The 19,073-nt window shown below is 46.7% G+C and overlaps 2 protein-coding genes across 3 annotated transcripts in view; one reads left to right on the top strand and one right to left on the bottom strand.

The window, feature by feature from the left end:
- Window positions 1-1,284: 1,284 nt before the first annotated feature.
- Window positions 1,285-3,169, bottom strand: TMEM170A (transmembrane protein 170A). The gene is made up of 3 exons (XM_062499880.1): window positions 3,052-3,169; window positions 2,792-2,962; window positions 1,285-2,216 (listed from the first exon to the last, which is right to left on the bottom strand). The coding sequence occupies exons 1-3, from the start codon at window positions 3,167-3,169 to the stop codon at window positions 2,086-2,088; spliced, it is 420 nt and encodes a 139-aa protein (XP_062355864.1). The 3' UTR covers window positions 1,285-2,085.
- A 337-nt stretch (window positions 3,170-3,506) lies between these two features.
- Window positions 3,507-19,073, top strand: part of CFDP1 (craniofacial development protein 1) — a 61,182-nt gene continuing 45,615 nt past the window's right edge. For both annotated transcript variants that reach the window (XM_062499979.1, XM_062499978.1), the window contains exons 1-4: window positions 3,507-3,619; window positions 3,684-3,792; window positions 4,534-4,765; window positions 6,534-6,634. In XM_062499979.1, the coding sequence (XP_062355963.1) occupies window positions 3,547-3,619; window positions 3,684-3,792; window positions 4,534-4,765; window positions 6,534-6,634 (515 nt within the window). In that variant the 5' untranslated portion in view covers window positions 3,507-3,546. The remainder of the gene's footprint in view (window positions 3,620-3,683; window positions 3,793-4,533; window positions 4,766-6,533; window positions 6,635-19,073) is intronic.

Genomic DNA, 19,073 nt, shown 5'->3' with positions numbered 1-19,073 from the left:
GGCTATTGAGTGGTGCCAGGAACCAGGGCAGGGTAAAGGAGAGCAGAGCAGGTGCTCAGGACATTGGTTTCTGCTATCATCTGAAAGGTAAAACCAGACCCACCCTATCCAAATTCCATGAGATATTTTAATCCATCCAGGAAAACATGGGATAATTCCTGTAAATTAAACTGTGCATTCTGTACACATGTTGAAATACAAAGTGGAAAGGGGGACAGAAAGCAAGCTTATTCCTTCCTTTTCATTGTTTCTGCCCTGGCAGGAAGACTGAAACAGCACACAGGGCTCTCCACAAATCCAGGGTTTAGTATATGTTACACCACTTGGACCTCACCCACCTAAGGAGAAGGATTCACATTAAATTATTTCCTAAACTGTGCATGTCTATTCCCTGAATTAACATTGGCTAAAATTTGTAGTAATCTCAGAAAGTAGCTCCTGCAAAACACCTCTCACTGTCGACAGACCTCCTGAGAAGTCCATGCACAGAGAAACCCTTTTCCATGTTAAACACAATGCCCTGTTGAAGAATCACAGAATCAATTTAGTTTAGAAAAGCCCTCTGAGATCGAGTCCAACCTTTGACTGGTCACCACCTTGTCATCCAGAGCATGGCACTAAGTGCCACATCCAGTCATTCCAGCACTGAGGGCATGGGCTCATGGTAGATAAATGGCCCTAGGAAATGCTGCAGGTACAAAAGGAACTGGTTTGGAAACCAGAGGAATTCAATGAAGACAGAGATGGGAACTGTTCCCTGAAAGGCTGGACACAGACAGCACTTTCTGTCTGCAGCCAGCACGGTTGAGCTGGGTACAAACACAGACCACAGCCAGACCTAGGGCTGGCTACACTGCCCAGCCACATCCCTGGAATTCAACCTCAGCTTCTCCCAAGAACCAAGTCCCAGGAAGCACCCAGTCAGCTGCTCAAGTGCCCCAGCCATACGGCACAACTCAGGGCACAAGCGCAGAGGTACCAATTAGTCACTTAAAACCGTAACAAACTAAAATAATTAATGAGGAGACAGTACTGGATGTGGATAGGGGTTGATTTGGGGCTGTGTTCACAGGGACACAGGAATCACACAGGCTCCTGCCAGAAGCCCTGCAGCTTTCTCAGCCTCCAGCATGCTATCAGCTCAATGCTGAAAACATGGCACACTTCCCACACCAGGGACACCCCAGGTCACAACCCAGCCTGGCCATGCAGCTCTCAGGGACCATGCAGCATGAGGGACTTCATCCATGCTGGCCAGTACCACTTCCAGATCAGTACAGACACCCAGCTCCACCACACCAACGTGAACAGCATTAGCAAGCCAAAGGAGAATGGGGTCATTTGAAAATCCAAGTCTCCTTCAAAGCCTGAGGAGAAGCTGTGCATGCCCACGTGTACCTGGGATTTCTGGAGTGCCCATTCTACTGTGCTCTGCCTCTGGGCAGAACATTCACAGGGCCAGAAGGGCTTTGCTGTAATAAAATTCACAACATCTTTTTTATACCAGTCATTTGCCCTGCACATCATTCCCACCCAAAGCTCCCAGACACAAATTTGCACTCCCATCCATGTGAGTTCTCTTTTTGCTGCTCCCAAATCCATTATGGCTATGACCTGGTATTAAGAAGTTTGGGCCACGAAGAAAAAAATAATTAGTTTTTTAATTTAAAATACTGACATTAAAAGAGCTTCAGGTTCACTCAAAACCAAGCAACAAAATGGTGAGTGGTGAGGACACAATGTCATTCTGGTCCTGTTCCTACTCCAGCACAGCTGGTGTCATATTTTAGTCATGTCCTGTTACTACAACTCTTCACTGGTGAAAGGTACACGGGTCTCCTCCTCTGGTAGCCATTTTCCTATCCTCCAGATAAATAAATTTCACTTGGCACTTAATGTTACCAAAAAGTAACAAAATTCAAGATTTTTAAATTTCAAGCGAGGCTGGAGGCAGGAGAAAGCTCTCCCACTTCCTTAAATCAGTGGAAGAAGCAGAAGGCTGGACTGTGCTCCCTGTGATTTGTTCTGAGGCAGCAGGTCCTTTGCTCCTCCTTTGGTTTGTGTTCTCCAGCCTCCCCAGAGGAGCTACAGAGTGGCCAGAATGCGCAGGAAGGAAACCACCACCACACAGAACGTCTGGCCCACACCAAAAATGAGGGCCTCAAAGGGAATCATTTTTTTCCCCGCAGCTCTGTAAACTCCAGCAATGGCAGCACCTGTGGAGAGGGGGGAAAAGCCGAAATGTGAACGTCAGACAGCTGCTCTGCCACAGGGATGAAGGGGAAGTCTCTGAAGAGGCTGGGGCAGAGTACAGCAGGCTCTGAACCTCTCCCTGCACACCAGCAGGCAAGAATGCTGGGCTGGGGATGTCTGACAAACCTCAACCAGTAACCAGTATGTGCTGCTGGCAATGGCTGAACTGGTGCTGAAACTCTGCTGAGGCCTCCAGCAGGTGTGGGGGTTGGGATGGTTTGGGATATTCCCTTGTCACAAGATCTCCCACCCACAGGCTGCAAACATTACCCAGTTCTGGACACTGACACCAAAACTCTGAGAGACTTTCCTCCAAGTGCTCAAAAATGTGAAAGCCCTCTTGGCTCTGCACCCGATGGGCACGTCTGGTATGCCCGATGCAGGGTATGGTCCAACTCTTTCAAACGTGGGGCAAGGGGGGAATGAAGCCATAAGGTTAATCTCCATCCCAGGGAACACCGCTACTCCACGTGCTCCCGAAGGCAACCTTTGATCACCACAGAGCCCCCCGGCCGCTACTGCCGGGCACTTGCCGTACTTGTGAGCGTGCCGGCAGTGATGGGTCCCACGATGCCCATCAGCAGGACGCTCACGGACATGAACCTGCCGTACTTATGGTGTCGGAGCGTGAAGAGGGCAAGCAACGCGGCCGGGACGTGGAAGGCAAGAGAGGAGACGACTGCCCACAGGAAGACGCCGTACCACATCTCTGCGGAGAGAAGGGCTGTGAGGGTGGCTCGGGGCCCGCAGGCGTCCAGCGACCCCGGCGGGCGGGCCCCGCTCCGAGTAGGGAGATACCTGGGAAGGTGGAGAGCGGGCTGGAGTAGGTGGTGGTGCCATTGCCCATGCGGGGCACGAGGCGAAGGCTGAGGATTTGCTGCAGGAGACCGCCGCCGCCCGCTTCGCCTCCCTCCATCCCTGCACCCGCCCCGCTTCGCCATCCGCCACCGCCTCTTCCTCCCGTCCGCTTCCGCCCGCTGCAGCCAATGGGAAGAGCCGTAAGATAACAGACAGGGCTCACCGCCAATCAGCACTGGCCTCCTGGAGCCGGACCCCGCTCCGACCCCGTGCTGCCATGGGAACGGCTGTGAGCCGCAAGGAATGCTGGGAGCCCCCGGTGGCGGCTGGCGGGACGCTCTGGCCCGCTCGGCGGACTCTCGTCGCTGCTCCCGGTGCGCGTCACCGCCTCGGAGGCGCGGCTCCTGTCCGCTAGGGGGCGGCCGCGGGCGGTAGCGGCGCTCTGGGCGGCGGCGGGCGGGAGGCGCAGTGAGGCGGCGGGGCCGGGGCCGCACCATGTCGGGGTCGGAGTCGGAGCAGGAGCAGGATCAGTACTCCTCGGCCGAGGATGACGACTACGTGCCCTCAGGTGAGCGTTGGCGGGCGGGAGCGGCGGTCCCGGCGGTCCCGGGGCTCACTGTCTGTGCTTGCAGGTGCTGAGTACAGCGAGGATGATGAGAGCGAGCTGGTGCGGGAGGAGGAGCCGGCGGACAGCCCGCGGCCGCCCCGCGGCAGGAGGAGCCCCCGCCGCCCCGCCAGCAGGTACGGCCGCTGTGGTCCGGCCCGCTGCCGCCGCTGGTACGCTGCGGGGCGGCGGAACGGGAAACGCTGCTCTGCGTTCCGGTTTAGTGGCAGGAGCAGAGAACTCCGACGGACATCGTGACTAAAAGCCCTCCCCAAGAAGGAGTTGTTTATATTAACCGTTTTCAGTGCAAAGCACGCGCATACGGGGTTTCTCCCGTCAGCTAAATATAGACATACTCTAGTTGAGGTTGGTTTCTGTCTAGCCCAGGTCCTCCTCCCCTCCTCGTTCCTGCATTATCCTAGAACCACAGGACCCTGGAATGGTTTGGGTTGGGAAGGACCTTAAAGACCACCTTGTTCCATCCTCCTGCCGTGGGGAGGAACACCTCGCACTAGATCGGGTCTCTCAAAGCGACATCCAACCTGGCCTTGAACACTTCCAGGGATGGGACAGCCACAGCTTCCCTGGCCAACCTGTGCCAGTGTTTCAGCGCATGATATACTCTCAGAAATGCGTGCAAACGGGCCAGTTCACTTCAGGGGAACTGCCTGTATCAGTCTCACTGTATTTTCTGAGCAGCATCATCATCTTAATAAAATACATATACTCCCGAGGTTAAGAGATGACCTCCCAGATTGGATGTCTTAGTAAAAATATGAAATACTGTGTTGCTTCACCCAAGCTTACAGTTCAGCTCTGGAACAGTGTTGCTGCATCTCCATATACGTTTTTTATTCTTTTTTGGCATCTGCTTTCAGGAAGAGGAAGAAAGGTGGTCTCTTGCTAGAGCCAGATGAGAAAGAGGAAGAAAAGGCCCAGCAGAATGGAGAGGAGAAGAAAGAGGAGGAAGTGGATAATGTAGAACAAGTAGAAAGAAGCAGAGAAGAAGAAGAAAAAAAGAAAGAGGATGCTCTTTGGGCCAGTTTCCTCAGTGATGTAGGACAGAAACCCAAAGCAACAGCTGCCACACAAGTGACACAAATCAAGAAGGTAAGGGGGTCAAGGCTTGCATCCAGGGAGTGTAGGAAGGGCCTGAAGGTTTAGAGCATGCAGCCTTAGTTCTGGCTGGTATCAGGTGTTGGACAGAGCTGTGAAGAGGCTGGGGTTGCCCCTGCCTCCTCTGCTTTGTAAGACTTGAATCCCCTGATAGGCCAGACTGCAAGGTGCTGGCTTCCTTCCAAATGTGGAGGTGGTGCTGCATTTGGGGCTGTTTGTCAGCATCTTGGAGTGTCCTATGCAGCCCTCTTGGCTTCCCTTCCTGGTCCTGGATTCCTCTTTTGACACAGGAATGAGCTTTGGTCTGAGTTGTGCTTGTGGGCACAGCTGTCCCTGAGGCTTGTGGCTTTCCTGATGCTTAAAAAAAAAAAGGGGGGAGGCTCTGGGTGTGTGTGATATGTGAATGGGGAAGCACAAGGGGTCTGTGCTGGCATCTCTGTGCCTCCATCCTCGGGGAGGGGATCTGGAAGGTGCTGCATGTTGCACATTTGTAGCAAGATTGAATCTGGCTTTCTTGTGCCCTTTGTAAGCCCCAGTAAGGTGCTCTCCATGTGCAGAGGTTTTTCTGGAGAGAGAATTCTGTGTGTGGTAGGTATTTAAAAGGATTTGGTTGTTAGTAAAACCAGATGCATGTGTTTCCCTGTCAAAACCTTTCATGCTTTAGGTGGTAGAAGGGAAGAACATTCAACAACTAATCCTCTGTTGCTAGAATTATCAGTTTGGGGTTTTTTAAATGGCCAGCCAAAATAAATGTTCAGTAACAGAAGTCTGGAGTGTGCCTGGTGAGTACAGTTCTGACTGTGGGAAGCTTCTTTCTATGAGTGTTGGAAGGCTGCAGAGCAAGTATAGTTTTGTAATATTTGATTGCAGCTTTTGGAAGGAGAGTCCTTTCATCTTAGCCCTCCTGCTTCTCCTTATTACTGACTGAAGAGCTGGGGTGGTTACTTGTAGAGTCAGAGGGAAGAAGAGAAGTGAACATTTTCTTCTGAGCAATTCTACTTTTATGGGCAGGTTGCTAAAATGTGAGATGTCTTTGAAAGTTCTTCCATAGCCTGGAAGAATTCATGGGGACATGCAGTTCCTCAGTTCTCTTTGTGAACTTCTTGGGTTTGCATTGCCTGCTTGAAGATCTCTGTGATGTGTGATTGATAGAGCAAGAATTTGGGCTTTGTTTTGGTAACTTACAGTGTCTGAGGGTTTTTTATGTATCCTTTGAGCAGCTGTGACTGAGTAAATTAAAGAGGCCTTGTTGACAAATTGCATAATAAAGATTTTTCCTTCTCAAATAAATGTGATGTTATTGACAAGTAGGGATATCAGTACTGCTTTTTCTGCTGATGAGTTTTGTTCTTCTCTATTCTTGAGTAAAAATAAACATACTCTCATGGAATTCACCTTGGCAGCTTTCCTGCTTGGTGGTGCTTAGTTTGAGAGAACCAAATCTCCAGGCTTTTGCTTGCTTTTTCAACCACTGCAATGTAATCTTGCTCCTTCCTACATTTATTACAATTTCACTTCTTGTTTTAATTTGTTTTGATCCTAGTGCTTCTATGACAGCCTGGAACCAAAATGGGGAATTTCATTCTGGTGGAATGAAATGTATTTATTTTCTTTTTACTTGTCTGTTCGTGACTTGTTTTGCCCACCAATCTAAACTGCAGTGCTACCCAAGGTCTGTGTTGGGCCCTTGGCCCTTTGGAATAATAATTTGGCTTGGCTCAACAAATGCATTATTTTGCTTTCTCCTTCATGTATTTTGTAGGCTGAAGATGACAACAGTGGGAATAAGCCTCAGGAGAAGCCAAAAGATTCAGGAAAAGTGACAATCACCAAAACGTTTGATTTTGCTGGTGAGGAAATCAAGTAAGTTGGCAGATGTGATATGTCCACTGTGGGCCCAGTGCAGACTGGGTGCTGGAGGCAGGCTGGAGCTGGGCTCTGAAGTACAGTGGGTCTGCTCTTTCCTTTACACTATTTCTTTCTTTTATTGTGAGCATGTGCAGATATCAGGGAAAATGAGGCCAAGATTTTCCTGCATGAGTGCTGCAGAGTATCCTCATGTGTAGACCTCAGTATTTACTCAACTTTAAAACATTCATAAATATAATTCAGATTCACTTAGGCTTCCCCATCTGGCCAGTATTTGTTTATAATTGTTGGCACAGCTCCCTGGTGGTACTGTCACTGGGAAGGTTGAGGGAATTACATTTCATTCCTTCAGCCTAGTCCAGGTTCTGTGCTGTGAGCAGGATATTGGCTGGCACTTTCCCTGGTGATGTTTACAATCCACGACAAAGATTTGCAGATAGTAAGAGGTATTTTGCTGAGCAGACTAACAGCTGTGTACTTCTGACTCTGCATCAGCTGCAGCAAAGGGGATGGGCTGGGTAAAATCATGCTTTAGGCTGAGTTTGGCTTACAAGAGGCCTCTCAGGTTGTGCTGCAAGAAGGGACAGGTGTTTTGTAAATATGTAAGACCAGAACTGTGGGGCCTGGGTGAATCCACCTGAAATCTGACTGTCCTGTGAACTGCTGGTTCTAATCATGTAGGATTTTATTTTAAACCTGGTTTTGTCAGACTAACTTTGCCCGTTTCATGTGACAGCAGAGGGCAGCAGTTCCCAGTAGTAACATTCGCCCTCCCTAAATCTGGAGGAGGCAGAGCTGGGGCTTCTGCTGCTCTTGCTTTTAGTATTAGCACTGCTGCCTGAGCTGTTTGAAAGATCTGAGGAGAGCTGTGAGCCATGGCAGGGACTTTGCTACTTCCCTGGGCAAACCAGACCCCTTGTTCACTGATGAATTTCTTTCATTTCATTCACTGTCCTTTGAAGCATTGGTTGTCTTATGTGAACAGAAGTTGTTCAGGGCTTCTAAGATGCTGATTTTATGCTTTTGACATCAGTATCTTATCTGTATTTTCTTAAGAACTGTAACTAAGGAAAAGACATCTTTTCCTGCACCAGTTGCTTTTCTAGCGTCCTTTGTACTGCTCAGTGCTTACGGTTTCCCTTGGGAAACTGCAGAGGAATCACTAGAAATTTCTACCAATTTTTGATTAAATAGGCAATAGCTGGATCCTGGGTGACAATGAGACTGTAATTCTGCAAACACCAAGGCCAATGCATGTTTTGTTTACAGCAGTTATTATATCAATTTGTTAACAGAATCAGCAACAGAAGGTTGGCAGTGAGGTCTAGAGCACTGTTTTCTGTTGGTACCAGAGTTACAACAAAGTTATGTTCTTGAGCTCTTTGATAACAAAAAAATACTTCAATTTTTTTTTGCCCCCTTGATTTTTTGTGATATGCAAAGCTGATTCTTTTATGTTGTTTGCTACATCTTGCTTCTTTCAGTGGGTTACACTGTTAGCTGTGGGTAGGGTACAAGGTGTACACCCTACTCACAGCTGCTGGTACTTTCTCCTAATGTCAGTAGGTGAGGCCCAGAGGGCTGCTCTTTCTTCAGAATAGCAGGAGGTTGTCTTTGCACCACCCCAACGTCTGCAAATGCTCTGAATACCAAACACTGTCTTCCTTGCCTGAGGATGCAGCTGGCAAATCATTGCTTATATAAAAGGCCACCACACTGTAGTTGTATGTGTGTGCATTTCTGGACTGGAGGAACTGCAATGAGAGCTGTCTCTATTGCTTGCCTTTCTAAATGGTTTGAGGCTACTGTTGAGTGTTGCTCTTTTGAAAGTTTGAGAAGAATTTAGATCAATATTTACGCAGTGAAAGATTCAGGGCACAAATTTTCACAGTCTGCTCACTGAAGCTCTTAACAGAAGATCATTTAGCCCTGATCTCCTGTTGCAGAACAGTTCATTTTCTCCTGTAAGAAGATGGCATGATTTTTCTGGTCTGATTGAAGTAGCAGAAGTGGCTTGAAAGTGATCTCCAACTACAGGGCTGTACTGGATAGAAAAGGGGCTTTGTGTTGTCAACTCCCCTGTAGGGAGTTGTACTTAATGTCTTTTGATGAGTCCATGCTTGTATCAGTTGCCAGTGCTGAACTTTAGCTTTGGAGTGTTAAGAATTAAAGATTAGCAAATGAAGATTTTAATTTTGTGGCTTTTAATTTTAGAAAACACATTGTATAATTTTGCCTTGTAAAACTAAAGCTGTTGAATTCTGGAACTGGAAACAGTCTTAAACTGATGGCAGTACTTTCCAGTTGGGACTTTTTTGTCTGTTTTTCCTACCTCCTTCATGTTAAATAGATTAGGAGCAGCAGGTGACTGTCACCCAAATGGCTGTAATGGTGGGCAGCAAGAGCAATTTGCAAAGGCAGTTCTGTGTCTAAATGAAAGTTCAAGCCATTTCTCCCTGGCAGATGAGATTGAAGCTCCTTTGAAGCCTCTGGTTTATGAACTTGCCTCATAATGCAGGACCTGTGTTTGCATTAAGGAACTGCATCCATAGTGCCAGGGTTTAACTGTTGCAATTTGTAACTGCTTGTTTTCTCTTTGGTACTCCAAAAGGGTTTGGTCCTTGGCTTTCTTTAAATCTGTGTTGTGCTCAGTGCATCAAAATGGTTCTTCTGTGCTCTTTCCATGAAAGTGAACTTTGTGTCCAGCTGGGGCTGCAGCAGAGTGGAGCTCACACACGTGGAGCTGGTCTGGCCCCTTGGTGTCAGTGTGACAGCATGTGAGGGAATAGCAGAGACAGATTATTGATTGCTGCCAAGAACAGATTTTACTTGGAAACATCTCTACCTTAATTTGTCTTGTGGAAGGCAAAACTGTGTTAAAAGGACTAATGGCTTGGGTGATAATTCAGGAATAGGAGGCCTGTGTTCAGCACCCTGCTTCATTCATACATTGCAGATTCCAAGTAAAGGACTCCAGACTAGAGGCTTTGTATTTCTTGCACATGGTTTGTTCATGTGGTTTAAAGCCAGAGCTTTACACAGGTTATTCTTGTGGTGGGAATGCTTTCCTGGCTGCAGAGTTGCTGTGATGTACTGATGGTGCTGTATTGTGCTGGCAGAGCTGTGTCTTGTGCTGCTTCAGTGACTTGGCTCCTTCCCCATGTGCATGAACCAAGGAGCCAAAGCAAAGCCACTCTCCATCTGTCAATGGGGAGAGCCCTGCTCTTGTCCTGAAATCTGGCAAAGTGTTCCTATCACAGCTCCTTTTACTTTCTCACAGTGATAGGTGGGATCCACACTGAGCTGGTGCATTGGATGGGCCAAATCAAAGTAGGAAGAGCCAGTGCCAAGCAAGCAGTGTCATGCTAAGTGTGTGACGTGCTGCTGGATATGAGGAATACTTTAAAGTTTATATATTTCTGTAGAAAGAGGTGGGCAAACTCATGACAAAACATAGTGAGCTGTTCTACGTGAGACATGAACTCCTATCTCTGGATAAGGACTCCCTGTTGTTGACTTTTGTAGGAAACCACATTTGTGACTTAGAATAGCCCCTGGGTTGCTGCTGTAGGTCTGCTTTTACTTATGTGACCACTGTGCTCTGAGGAAACAAGCTGTGCTGGTACATGTGCTGAGCAGAGTTGAGTGGCAGCTTGTATTTTGGTTTAGGGAACATGATGGTTCACAATGCAGCTATTATATCTTAAAAGTGCTAAAGAAATACCTAAGGGATCTGATTTATAACCAGATAGTAATAATCTAAAATTACTGTAGTAATTACTGAGGTTTATACTGGCTGAATTTGATACTTCATCTGCCATAGTTGAAGTATGGGTGGAAAAAGAACCTGATTTTCATCTGTTAGTGTTTGTAAGGGGTTATCATATAGGATGTACCTGGACAAAACCTCATTGCTCATTCTGTGTTGCTGCTTCGCAGGTTTTGAGCCTATGTCAAGGATTCAAGATTATTCAGAGGAGATTGTTTTCAAGTTGAAATTTAAAGACTATAACTGGACCTTAGGTTGAGGGGTTTAGTAGTGAAGTTCATTACTTTTTGAACAGAAGAAGCAAATGTGAAGGGAGGTGGCTGAGAGCAGGTTCTTGTCAGGAGGCTTGCCTGTGCTAATGAAAGCCCTTTCTTGGCCAGTACCCCGAGTCTCTGTACAAGAATGCCATTGACAATAGGAATTTTGCAGGCAGAGATATGAAATATGGATGGAATTTCTTTTTTTGGTGTCCTGTGAAGTCATTGAGGTTTAACTTAGGCCTGATGGGTGAGATGGTGAGGCCCGAGGTGTTGCCCAGGCTGCTGAGCTCTTCACCTTGGTGAACTCCTCAGTAGAGTTGTGCAGAGCTGGTGAAGGCCTGATTTATTACTTTGCAGCAACTGCTGACCTCAGAGTGGAAGTGGTGTTATAATTCAGTTCTCTGCAACTGTACAGTACTGCTGCTTTGGGATTTCTTTATGTTGTCTCTCCTTACTGAAATACTGATTTTCTGTTTTTAATTGTAGCTCACCTGTGTGCTTGTTACATGGACAGCTACGTCCCAGACTGCTCACTGTTTTAACTCTGGATCTGCTTTCCTCTTCCAGAGCTTCAATCACTTCATCCCAGACCATTTTTAGGAGATAGCAGGTGGAAAGGGCTGCAGGAGAAACAGATCAGATACCTGAGAACAGCTTGAGCTTTCCACAGTCCTTGCTCAGGCTCTGATTCCTTATCAGTGGCTGTGATGTCCTCTCTGCTCCTTACATGACTATTAAGACCAACCAAATGTGACAAAGTTGGCAAACAAAAGGTGTGCTAGCTGAAGAGTTTGGGACACTGTCACCTATTTTGTTGCTTTGCTTTGAAGACAGTTAAAATAGCTGTCTGTGCAATAGCAGCAGCTTCTGCTTTTTCCTGGAAAGCAAGAAAGAGTAGAAGGAAAATCCTGATGCTGTTGATGTATTTCAAGGGGAATGGCTGGCACAGAGAGTAATTTTTAAAGTGTGTAATTGTCCATCTGTGTTCTTGCTCTGTGGTCTCAGCATGGCCCAGTCAGACCTGTCAGGCTAACCAGTGAGAGAGCATGTGACACCATTAAGCCTCTCCTTACTTAGTGATGTTTTTCAGGGATCTCAGTAGATGAATCAATGCAAGGGGTTGGCAGCATGCTGACACTTCTTGCTGGGTGTGAATCTTGGTCATTTGTTTTGTGCTCATGGGGTTTTGAGCAATGCTGAGTGAAGCACGGTAGCTTTTAAAGTCTCCAGAAAGATCAGGAGTTTGGGTGGGCATCTCTTGATGTTGTAGGTGGTGTGGTGCACATCAGATCAAGTTGGATGTGTTTGATGTCTTCCATATATGCTTTTTTGAAAGAGCTTTTGCTGTATTGTTTATACCTGTGAGTGAGAAGGCCGGTGAGCATTACCAGAATGTATATCTGGAAGCCTGATATTTGCAAAGCCATGCCTTTTCTCCAGGTGGATAACAAGTGCTACAAAGCTTCCACCAGATGAGGTGGTTGGGTGTTGTCAGGCTAGATATGAAGGACAATGAACTGAAGTAATAGGAGCAGAGGAATAAACCACTCATATTTTGCTGTGCTTTTTGCAATGGCTTTGATTGCAGTAGCAAGGAATTGTTAGAAAAAGTTAAGACAAATTAATTTCAGTGGCCCTTTGAAAAGCCACTCCTTGAGGGCTTCTGTTTCGTGTTGCTGACTGGTGGTGCCAGATGTCAGTAAGGTTTTATCCTTAGTCCTCCTTAGCTAAGGTGTTCTAGAGAAATGTGTTCTAGCCACTTTCTGGTGACATAACACTTTCTGGTGACATAACACTTTCTGAAGGAGGCTTGCATGGTGCAAAAACCTTGGCTTTTAAGATTTTCCCAGAAACTTAATCTGAACAGTATAAGCGTGGGGATGATGCTGTGGTACCGTAAGACAAATCAAACTGTCCAGAATTGCATGGAATATGAATGTGACCACTGTTTAGAGGTGGCAGACTAGAAAGTGAGTGGTTGCTTTTCTACCACCAAGCATCCAAATGCTGATTTTGGCATAATGGAGTGTAGGCAGCAGCCTGTTTCTGCCTTTATGCTGTTGTTTTTCTTAGAGTTCAAAGCATGCCTCAGCTATCCACAGTTTATATTGGCTTTTTCACATTTAAAAAGCAACTATTGATTTTCTTTTTTTAAAAGCCAATAAGGGAAAATACGTTACCTTTCAAGAATGACAGGGTCTCAGGGGCCCATTTTGATAACCTTTCCTCTGTGTGCATCCATTCCCTGATGCTTCAGAATTTCCCTGGGGTATACTAACATTGTGTGATCCTGCTTGGCACAACAGTGGCCTGGAGATGAGGTCAGTAATCATGAGCAGGAGCTGTGCTGTGTGCTGGTTCACTTGTGAGCCATTTGCCTTTCTCAGAGGCAGCTGCAGAAATTGTAAGTTCATAAACATCAAACCTAGCCAGGACTCTTCTGAAATAAATCGTGTTATGGTTTGCTTAATGTGCTTGGAAAAAGGGAATGGGCTAATGAACAGTGTCTAATCAGGGATTTTTCATTAGTAGACGTGCAGATGAGGCTTCTGCTCAGAGGGGCTGTGACTTGCAAAGTGTTACATAATAGCCCTACACTCACCAACATGCTGACCCCTGTTGTCTTCCTTTATCTCAACATGCTTTTGAAACTCCCAAGGTGACTGAGCAGATGCCCACCTGAAAGTCATCTTTGGCTTCTAATCTGGCTTGCTGTTTTCAAGGAAATAATTTATGTGTGTTGGTTTCATTTGTGTGGTTTTGCTGGTAATTGGTGTGATGAAAAAGAAGGCTCAGCTGGGATCTCTAGAGGTAGGAGGAGTTTCAGAGCATCTCCAGAATGATGGATTGACCTTCAGATTAACTTGGGCATTTCTAGGTCTTTCAAACCTGGGGTGTCTGAGTGCTGCACTGGCTTTGGGAGCTGGATGACAAACTGCATTGTCTCATCTTCAGGTTCTTCCATCTGTGTTCTGCCTAAGTCAGTGTGGAAATACTTCAGTAAAAATCACACCCTTCCCCAGCAGGAGATACTGTTTCTTTATCTGGCTCTCAGGTAGTTTCCTGGCTTTTAAAAATCTGAAAACAGAAGATGCCTAGTGACCTATTTAGTTCTCACAGGAGCTCTTCTGCTATTGGTAAGGGGGTCTTTGGTCCCTCTGTTCATGCCTTCATCTCAGAGGCCTCAAATCCAGTCCCAGCATTTTGCTGTTTGGCCTGTTTCCCTTCTTTCCAAGCTGTTGCTCATTCCTGACAGCCCCAGGCTCAGAAAGGGGCTTTTGATGTCTGGTGAGATGCTGACAGAGCCTGCTTTGCAGGCATTGGGCCTGGGGTTTCCCCTGCTGGAAAGTGCAGTTTGCAAGATGCATTATTATTTTTTTTCTGTAACTAAGAGATGGTGAAGCAAGAGGGTTTCTGTGTTAGCCTGAAGGGGAGACAGAGCTGCTTGCTGCCATACTATCTCATTAACACATTACAAACTGAGTCAAGCTTAGTCTGGCCTTTCCCCCTTGTGGATGCTTCTGCTTTGTAGTGTGTGCTGGCTCCTGTTACAATCAGTGAAACCTTTGTGTCTAGTGTTCGTAGCTCTGAGTGAATTTGGAATCCCTGGCTTTTAATACCAGAAGAGGCATCCATGGCTCGAGCACTGCTCTGCTTTGAGGAAGTTGGAGGGTTGCAGGGATCTGTCTGACTTTCAGTGTATTTGCTGTCACAGTGAAACATGCAGCAGCTCATCTGTTCATCTGGATTACTCAGCTGTGAGGTGTTCCATAATGTGGATTTAATCCTTTTGAGAGGTACAAATTAAAACACAGGGATGCCTCAAAGATTGACATGCTAATGCATGGTGGGATTTTAAGGCAGTGCAATGGAGCTGGCCAAGGGAATACTTATCCAGTGAAGCAAGAAGAGACCTGGTACTTGGAGGTGCTTAAAACTGGAGTGGATAAAGCTCCAGACAACGAGATGAAGGCTTGTGCCGTGGCTGTGGGTCAGCTTCTCCAAAGGGCCTTGTTTGGCATGCTCTACTTATTGCAAGCCCCAGTGGGAGCTTGTTAACTGGAGTGCTACTACCCTCTGGATTTGGGGAGCCTCTTGCAGAAGCTGCAAGCAGAAGTCCAGAAGGGGCCTGACAGCTTGGTCAGCATTTCAGGAGGCAGCAGTGTCCATCCCCTGATGTTTTCTTTGCCTCTATCACAGAGTCTTAGTTATACAGGAGATGATGGAAAATCAGTAGTTTCCTTCAAGGCTTACAAGGTTATGCATTATTGATGTTAAAATACTATTCACCTTTGCTGGTTTTCAGGTGAGTTGATTTGAGATGCAGCCTGGGCTGCCTGTATGGTTTGCAGCACACCTGCTGTGAGGAGCAGCACCAGGCAGGCAGCTTGGCCCTTGCCTGACTGCAGGAGAGCTCTCATCACATTTGATTCTGTTTAGAAACCAGCCAGCAGCTTCTGTCTAGAAATCAGCCAGCTTCTTCTGCCTATCTAGTCAGCCTACAAAATTATCAGTTATTCCAGCTTGGTCTTGTCTGTGTTGCTTCAGGGAATAGGCTGTTTCCCAGGGAACAGCTTCTCCCACCTGGTTTGAAGAAGAATGCTGGGTTGTTTTTTTTTTCTGAAAGGGAGAAAACTGTTTTACTTTGAAATTAGAAAAGTGATGGGGACATACTAATTTTAACTCTGTCTGCTCTACACCAGTAATTCAACATAAAATACATACATATGCAGTGTGCAGGCAGATATGGTCTGGAGTAGAGGTTCCCTTGTGTGAAGACTTAATTCCCTCCTGGGAAGTGCTGAATGTGTTCACTCCAGCATTTTCAGGACCTTGCAGGATGGAGGATCTGCCTCTTGTGCAGTGCATCTGTCTGTGAAAGGCACCTGGGACATTACAGCTCAAGCACAAAAGTCTACCAAAAAAATTCAGAAAAATTATTCTTTGGCTTAAAAGGGATTAATTTTTTTAACAAACCCTTGTATATAAGTATTACTTTCTCCTTAAGTGATCATTCCAGAAGGCTAGAGGACTATTTATTGAGACTAAACACAGATGAGGAATATTGAAAAAAAGGGTAATTAGCCTCATTTTTGTCCCCCTTGGTCTGTGATTCCCCAGAGCTAACAACATGAAGATAGTGTGGAAAGTTCTATAATTGTGTCGTGTCTAAACTGGGACAGCCTTCCCAAGTAAGGAGTGTGTCCTGAGTACAAGTGGTAAAGAGCTGGCATTTTCCACAGCTTCCACTCTTGTTCTCCCTTTCTCAGCATGGAGGTCAGGAGAGGGTAACTTTGTGCTGCTGTAAGGATTTTAACTGTCTTCTCTGCTCTAAGTCCTCTTATACCTAAATACCAACATGTGCTTTCTCAGCCTGATGTGCACCAGGTGTTTTGGTTAGGAGAATGTAGCTGTGTTTAACCACCTGGGGGCAAATTGGAGGGATTTTGGCACTTGGGATGCATAAGGCTGCTATTACACAGTAGACTACAGATAATTACCCTGTGAGCCTTCTTGCTATGCCTGTTTGTCTTTCCCAGCTTGCCCCTACCCTGCCTCTGTTTCCCCTCTGTGCAAGGATGAAGCTCTGCTGGCACACTTCTCCAAGGGCTTGCAGGGCACCTTGCTGCTCATTGCTGAGCTGGGCACTTTGCTGACACACTGCAGCCTTGGCAAGTTCTGTTTCTGGCCAGCAGGACTGGATTCAGCTGTGCAGGATGGAGGCATCTGAGCACCACACTGGGGAAAGTCCTGGGCTGCGGGTGTTGTGTTGTGCCGTGGTGTGGTGGATTGGGACCCTCCTGTTCACCCTGGTAGCTCTGCAGGTGGTGTAAGACCAGGGTGCAGCAGACAAGCTGGTGTATTAGACTTACTCTGCCACTGAACTAAGGCTCCAGCGTGGTCCGAAAAATTAATAACTGTTCTCTGTTTTGGAAACCTTACACAATTTAATAGCATAGCAGTGTAATGAAGTCTCTGTGGCAAAGTGATGAGAGTGAGTGGTTTTGTGCATGAATTACAGGGGCTGCAACTGGGCAAGACACTAGCTACTTGTTTTATTGCTGACAATATACTTATTTTCATATTTATTCCTGGATTACAATGTGTGAATAGCATCCCAGTAAACAGTCGGGCAAATAGTTATTTATCAAGTATTTAAAAGTGAAAGGTCTTGTAATTTTCCTTAATAATAACTGTGATTTCTTCCAGCTGGATTAATGACTCCCATTTCTCCCCTTGAAGAACAAGAATTGTTTTGGTTTCTACACGGAAGGAGTTATTGTCTCCCATAATAATGCAGACCAGAGGGTTTCTTTTTCCTTCCTGGCCTGGGATCTGGGCAAGGTTGAAATGTGCATAACCTGAATTAATACCTTGTAAAGCTCTTTAATACTCTTCCATCATTCCTGTTGGAGTGGTGCAGGAGTTGCTGCTGGCATCAGCCCAGCAGCAGCCTGCCTCAGAGCAGCTTTTGTTTCAGTTTATGAGGCAGTAAGTGGGTCTTGTGATGGAATTGCCTTGAAAGGTCACTTTTAATTACATTTCTGTCACATTCCTCTGTCCTCAGCTGGGCAGTCCTGGTGGAACAGGTTGCATGCAGCTTTGCAGCTGAATTTCTGCAGCATACAACTCTAAAAATATATGTTAGAGCAGTTGCTGGCAGGCCAAAGGGAGCAAAGAAAATGGATCTAAGTGTTGTACTTTGTGCCCAGCCATTGTTACTGGTACCCCAAGGTGGAGGAGGGTGTGAGAATGGAAGCATAAGTAAACCCTTGGTAGCAACCTGTCTTGTACCCCTGGATAGCTCAAGTATCTGTCATTGAAGGCTTGTGCCAGACTCTCCCTGTGCATCATCTGCTTTCTGCTTTCTCACCCTTTCTGGGATTGAGCACTGTCCTGTTCTGAGAGCTGTGACTTGCAGTGCTGGTCCAACCAAGAGTGTGCTAATTCCATCCGAGTGTAAATCCCTAGAGCTGTTTTTCATTTTAGCCTTGTGCCTTTCTTTTCCTCAGCTGGTAGGGGAGACATCAGTTAGTTCTCTCTCCAGGCTGGAGAAGGCTGAAGATACACAGGAGGTTAAAGGGCCCACTGTTGAGATCCCAGCTCTGCCACTGGTTTTGAAGACTTGCTCACCGTTGTGCGTGAGCATACAGATCCTGTAAGCTACTTAATTGCCAGATCCCTGTAGTTTTGTGGGAGCTGAGTTGGGCTGTTATTTCTTAGCAGAGCCAGTGGGAAGGCATGCTTTTAGTGACCTCTGCCTCCTTTCCCAGCCCCTGCCTCCTGTTGGTCCTACAGTCTTCAAGGCCCAGAAATGTCCAGTGTTCAACAGCTGGGATCCAACCCAGGAGCAGGTCCTGTGGCTGCATTGAGACCAGTCTAGAGTTTGTTTTTTTCCCAGGGCACATGGTTACTATGCTATACCTATTTGATTCCTCCCTGCTTGAGGTTGCCTGATATTTCTCTCTGTGGCTCACACACTCCCTGCATGCCAGGAGTGCACCCTGGTGGCAGGGCAGTGCAGGGGGTGAAAAGAGGAGAGGGACTCTGCCAGGAGCCAGCACTGCAGAGTGCACAAGGGAGGATGGTGCTTCTCAACTTGGCAGGGGTCAGAGCTGGCTGTTTAGATGCTGCATTTGAAAATAGACTGTGTGATTGCATTGATCTCATCCTCATATTTGGGGGGAAATCTGTCTTACTGCTTCATGAAGACACCAAATTTAACCTGTCAAATTAAATCCATGGATGAAGGGTAACCTTTGGTGTATGACTGCTACATGACATGACCACTGTTTCCAAGGGCTGTGACTGAATGGTGTGGTTGGGGTGTTATAAATTGTGATGATGCTGTAGCAATTTTCTTTTCTTCGTGAACTGCTTTTCTCCTTTTCCCACCCCATCCCTTACCAAGCTGATCAGCAAATACTTCTAAATATTCATGGTGTGGGATTTGTCTCTATCCATGTGACTGCCATGTTTCAAAAGGCATGTGACAATGCAGGGGGGAAATGGGGTTAATCTCCTCCTGCACTGGCAGAACAAAGCTGAGCAGTTGTACAGCACAGGCATTACTATCCCTTTTCCACTGCATTTGCAGAAGGAGGAAGGACGTTTCAGATGCTGATTCACTGTCAGGATGGAGACATGGATGCATTACTTGTGTGCAAGTGAGATTTCAGGACATCAGTGCCTCCAGGGTTAACAGATAATTAACTTGATGCCAGCCAGCAGAAACCTATCTGGGGCTGCAGCTCCTGGGGTTTCTCTGTGATTATTAGTCAGTTCTTCCATGAAAGTTGTGGGGTCAGGTTGGTGGGTAGGAAGTAAGCAATGATTAGCCTGACTTGTAGCCAGGGGAGATCCCATGGCAAGCCAGGCTTTCAGCCTCTCCTCAGCATATGGT

Source organism: Cinclus cinclus, chromosome 11, assembly GCF_963662255.1.
Source record: "Cinclus cinclus chromosome 11, bCinCin1.1, whole genome shotgun sequence".
In the NCBI taxonomy this organism is placed as follows: Eukaryota; Metazoa; Chordata; class Aves; order Passeriformes; family Cinclidae; genus Cinclus; species Cinclus cinclus.
The sequence above is the reverse complement of the archived record's forward strand: the minus strand, read 5'-3'. Positions and strand labels throughout refer to the sequence as shown.

Excerpts from the sequence above, each read along its gene's own strand:
- TMEM170A (XM_062499880.1), bottom strand. The coding sequence starts at position 3,169 with ATGGAGGGAGGCGAAGCGGGCGGCGGCGGTCTCCTGCAGCAAATCCTC. Across the intron at positions 2,963-3,051 it reads CCCGCTCTCCACCTTCCCAG|AGATGTGGTACGGCGTCTTC; the intron begins GTATCTCCCTAC and ends TTCTCTCCGCAG. Across the intron at positions 2,217-2,791 it reads CACTGCCGGCACGCTCACAA|GTGCTGCCATTGCTGGAGTT; the intron begins GTACGGCAAGTG and ends CCCTCTCCACAG.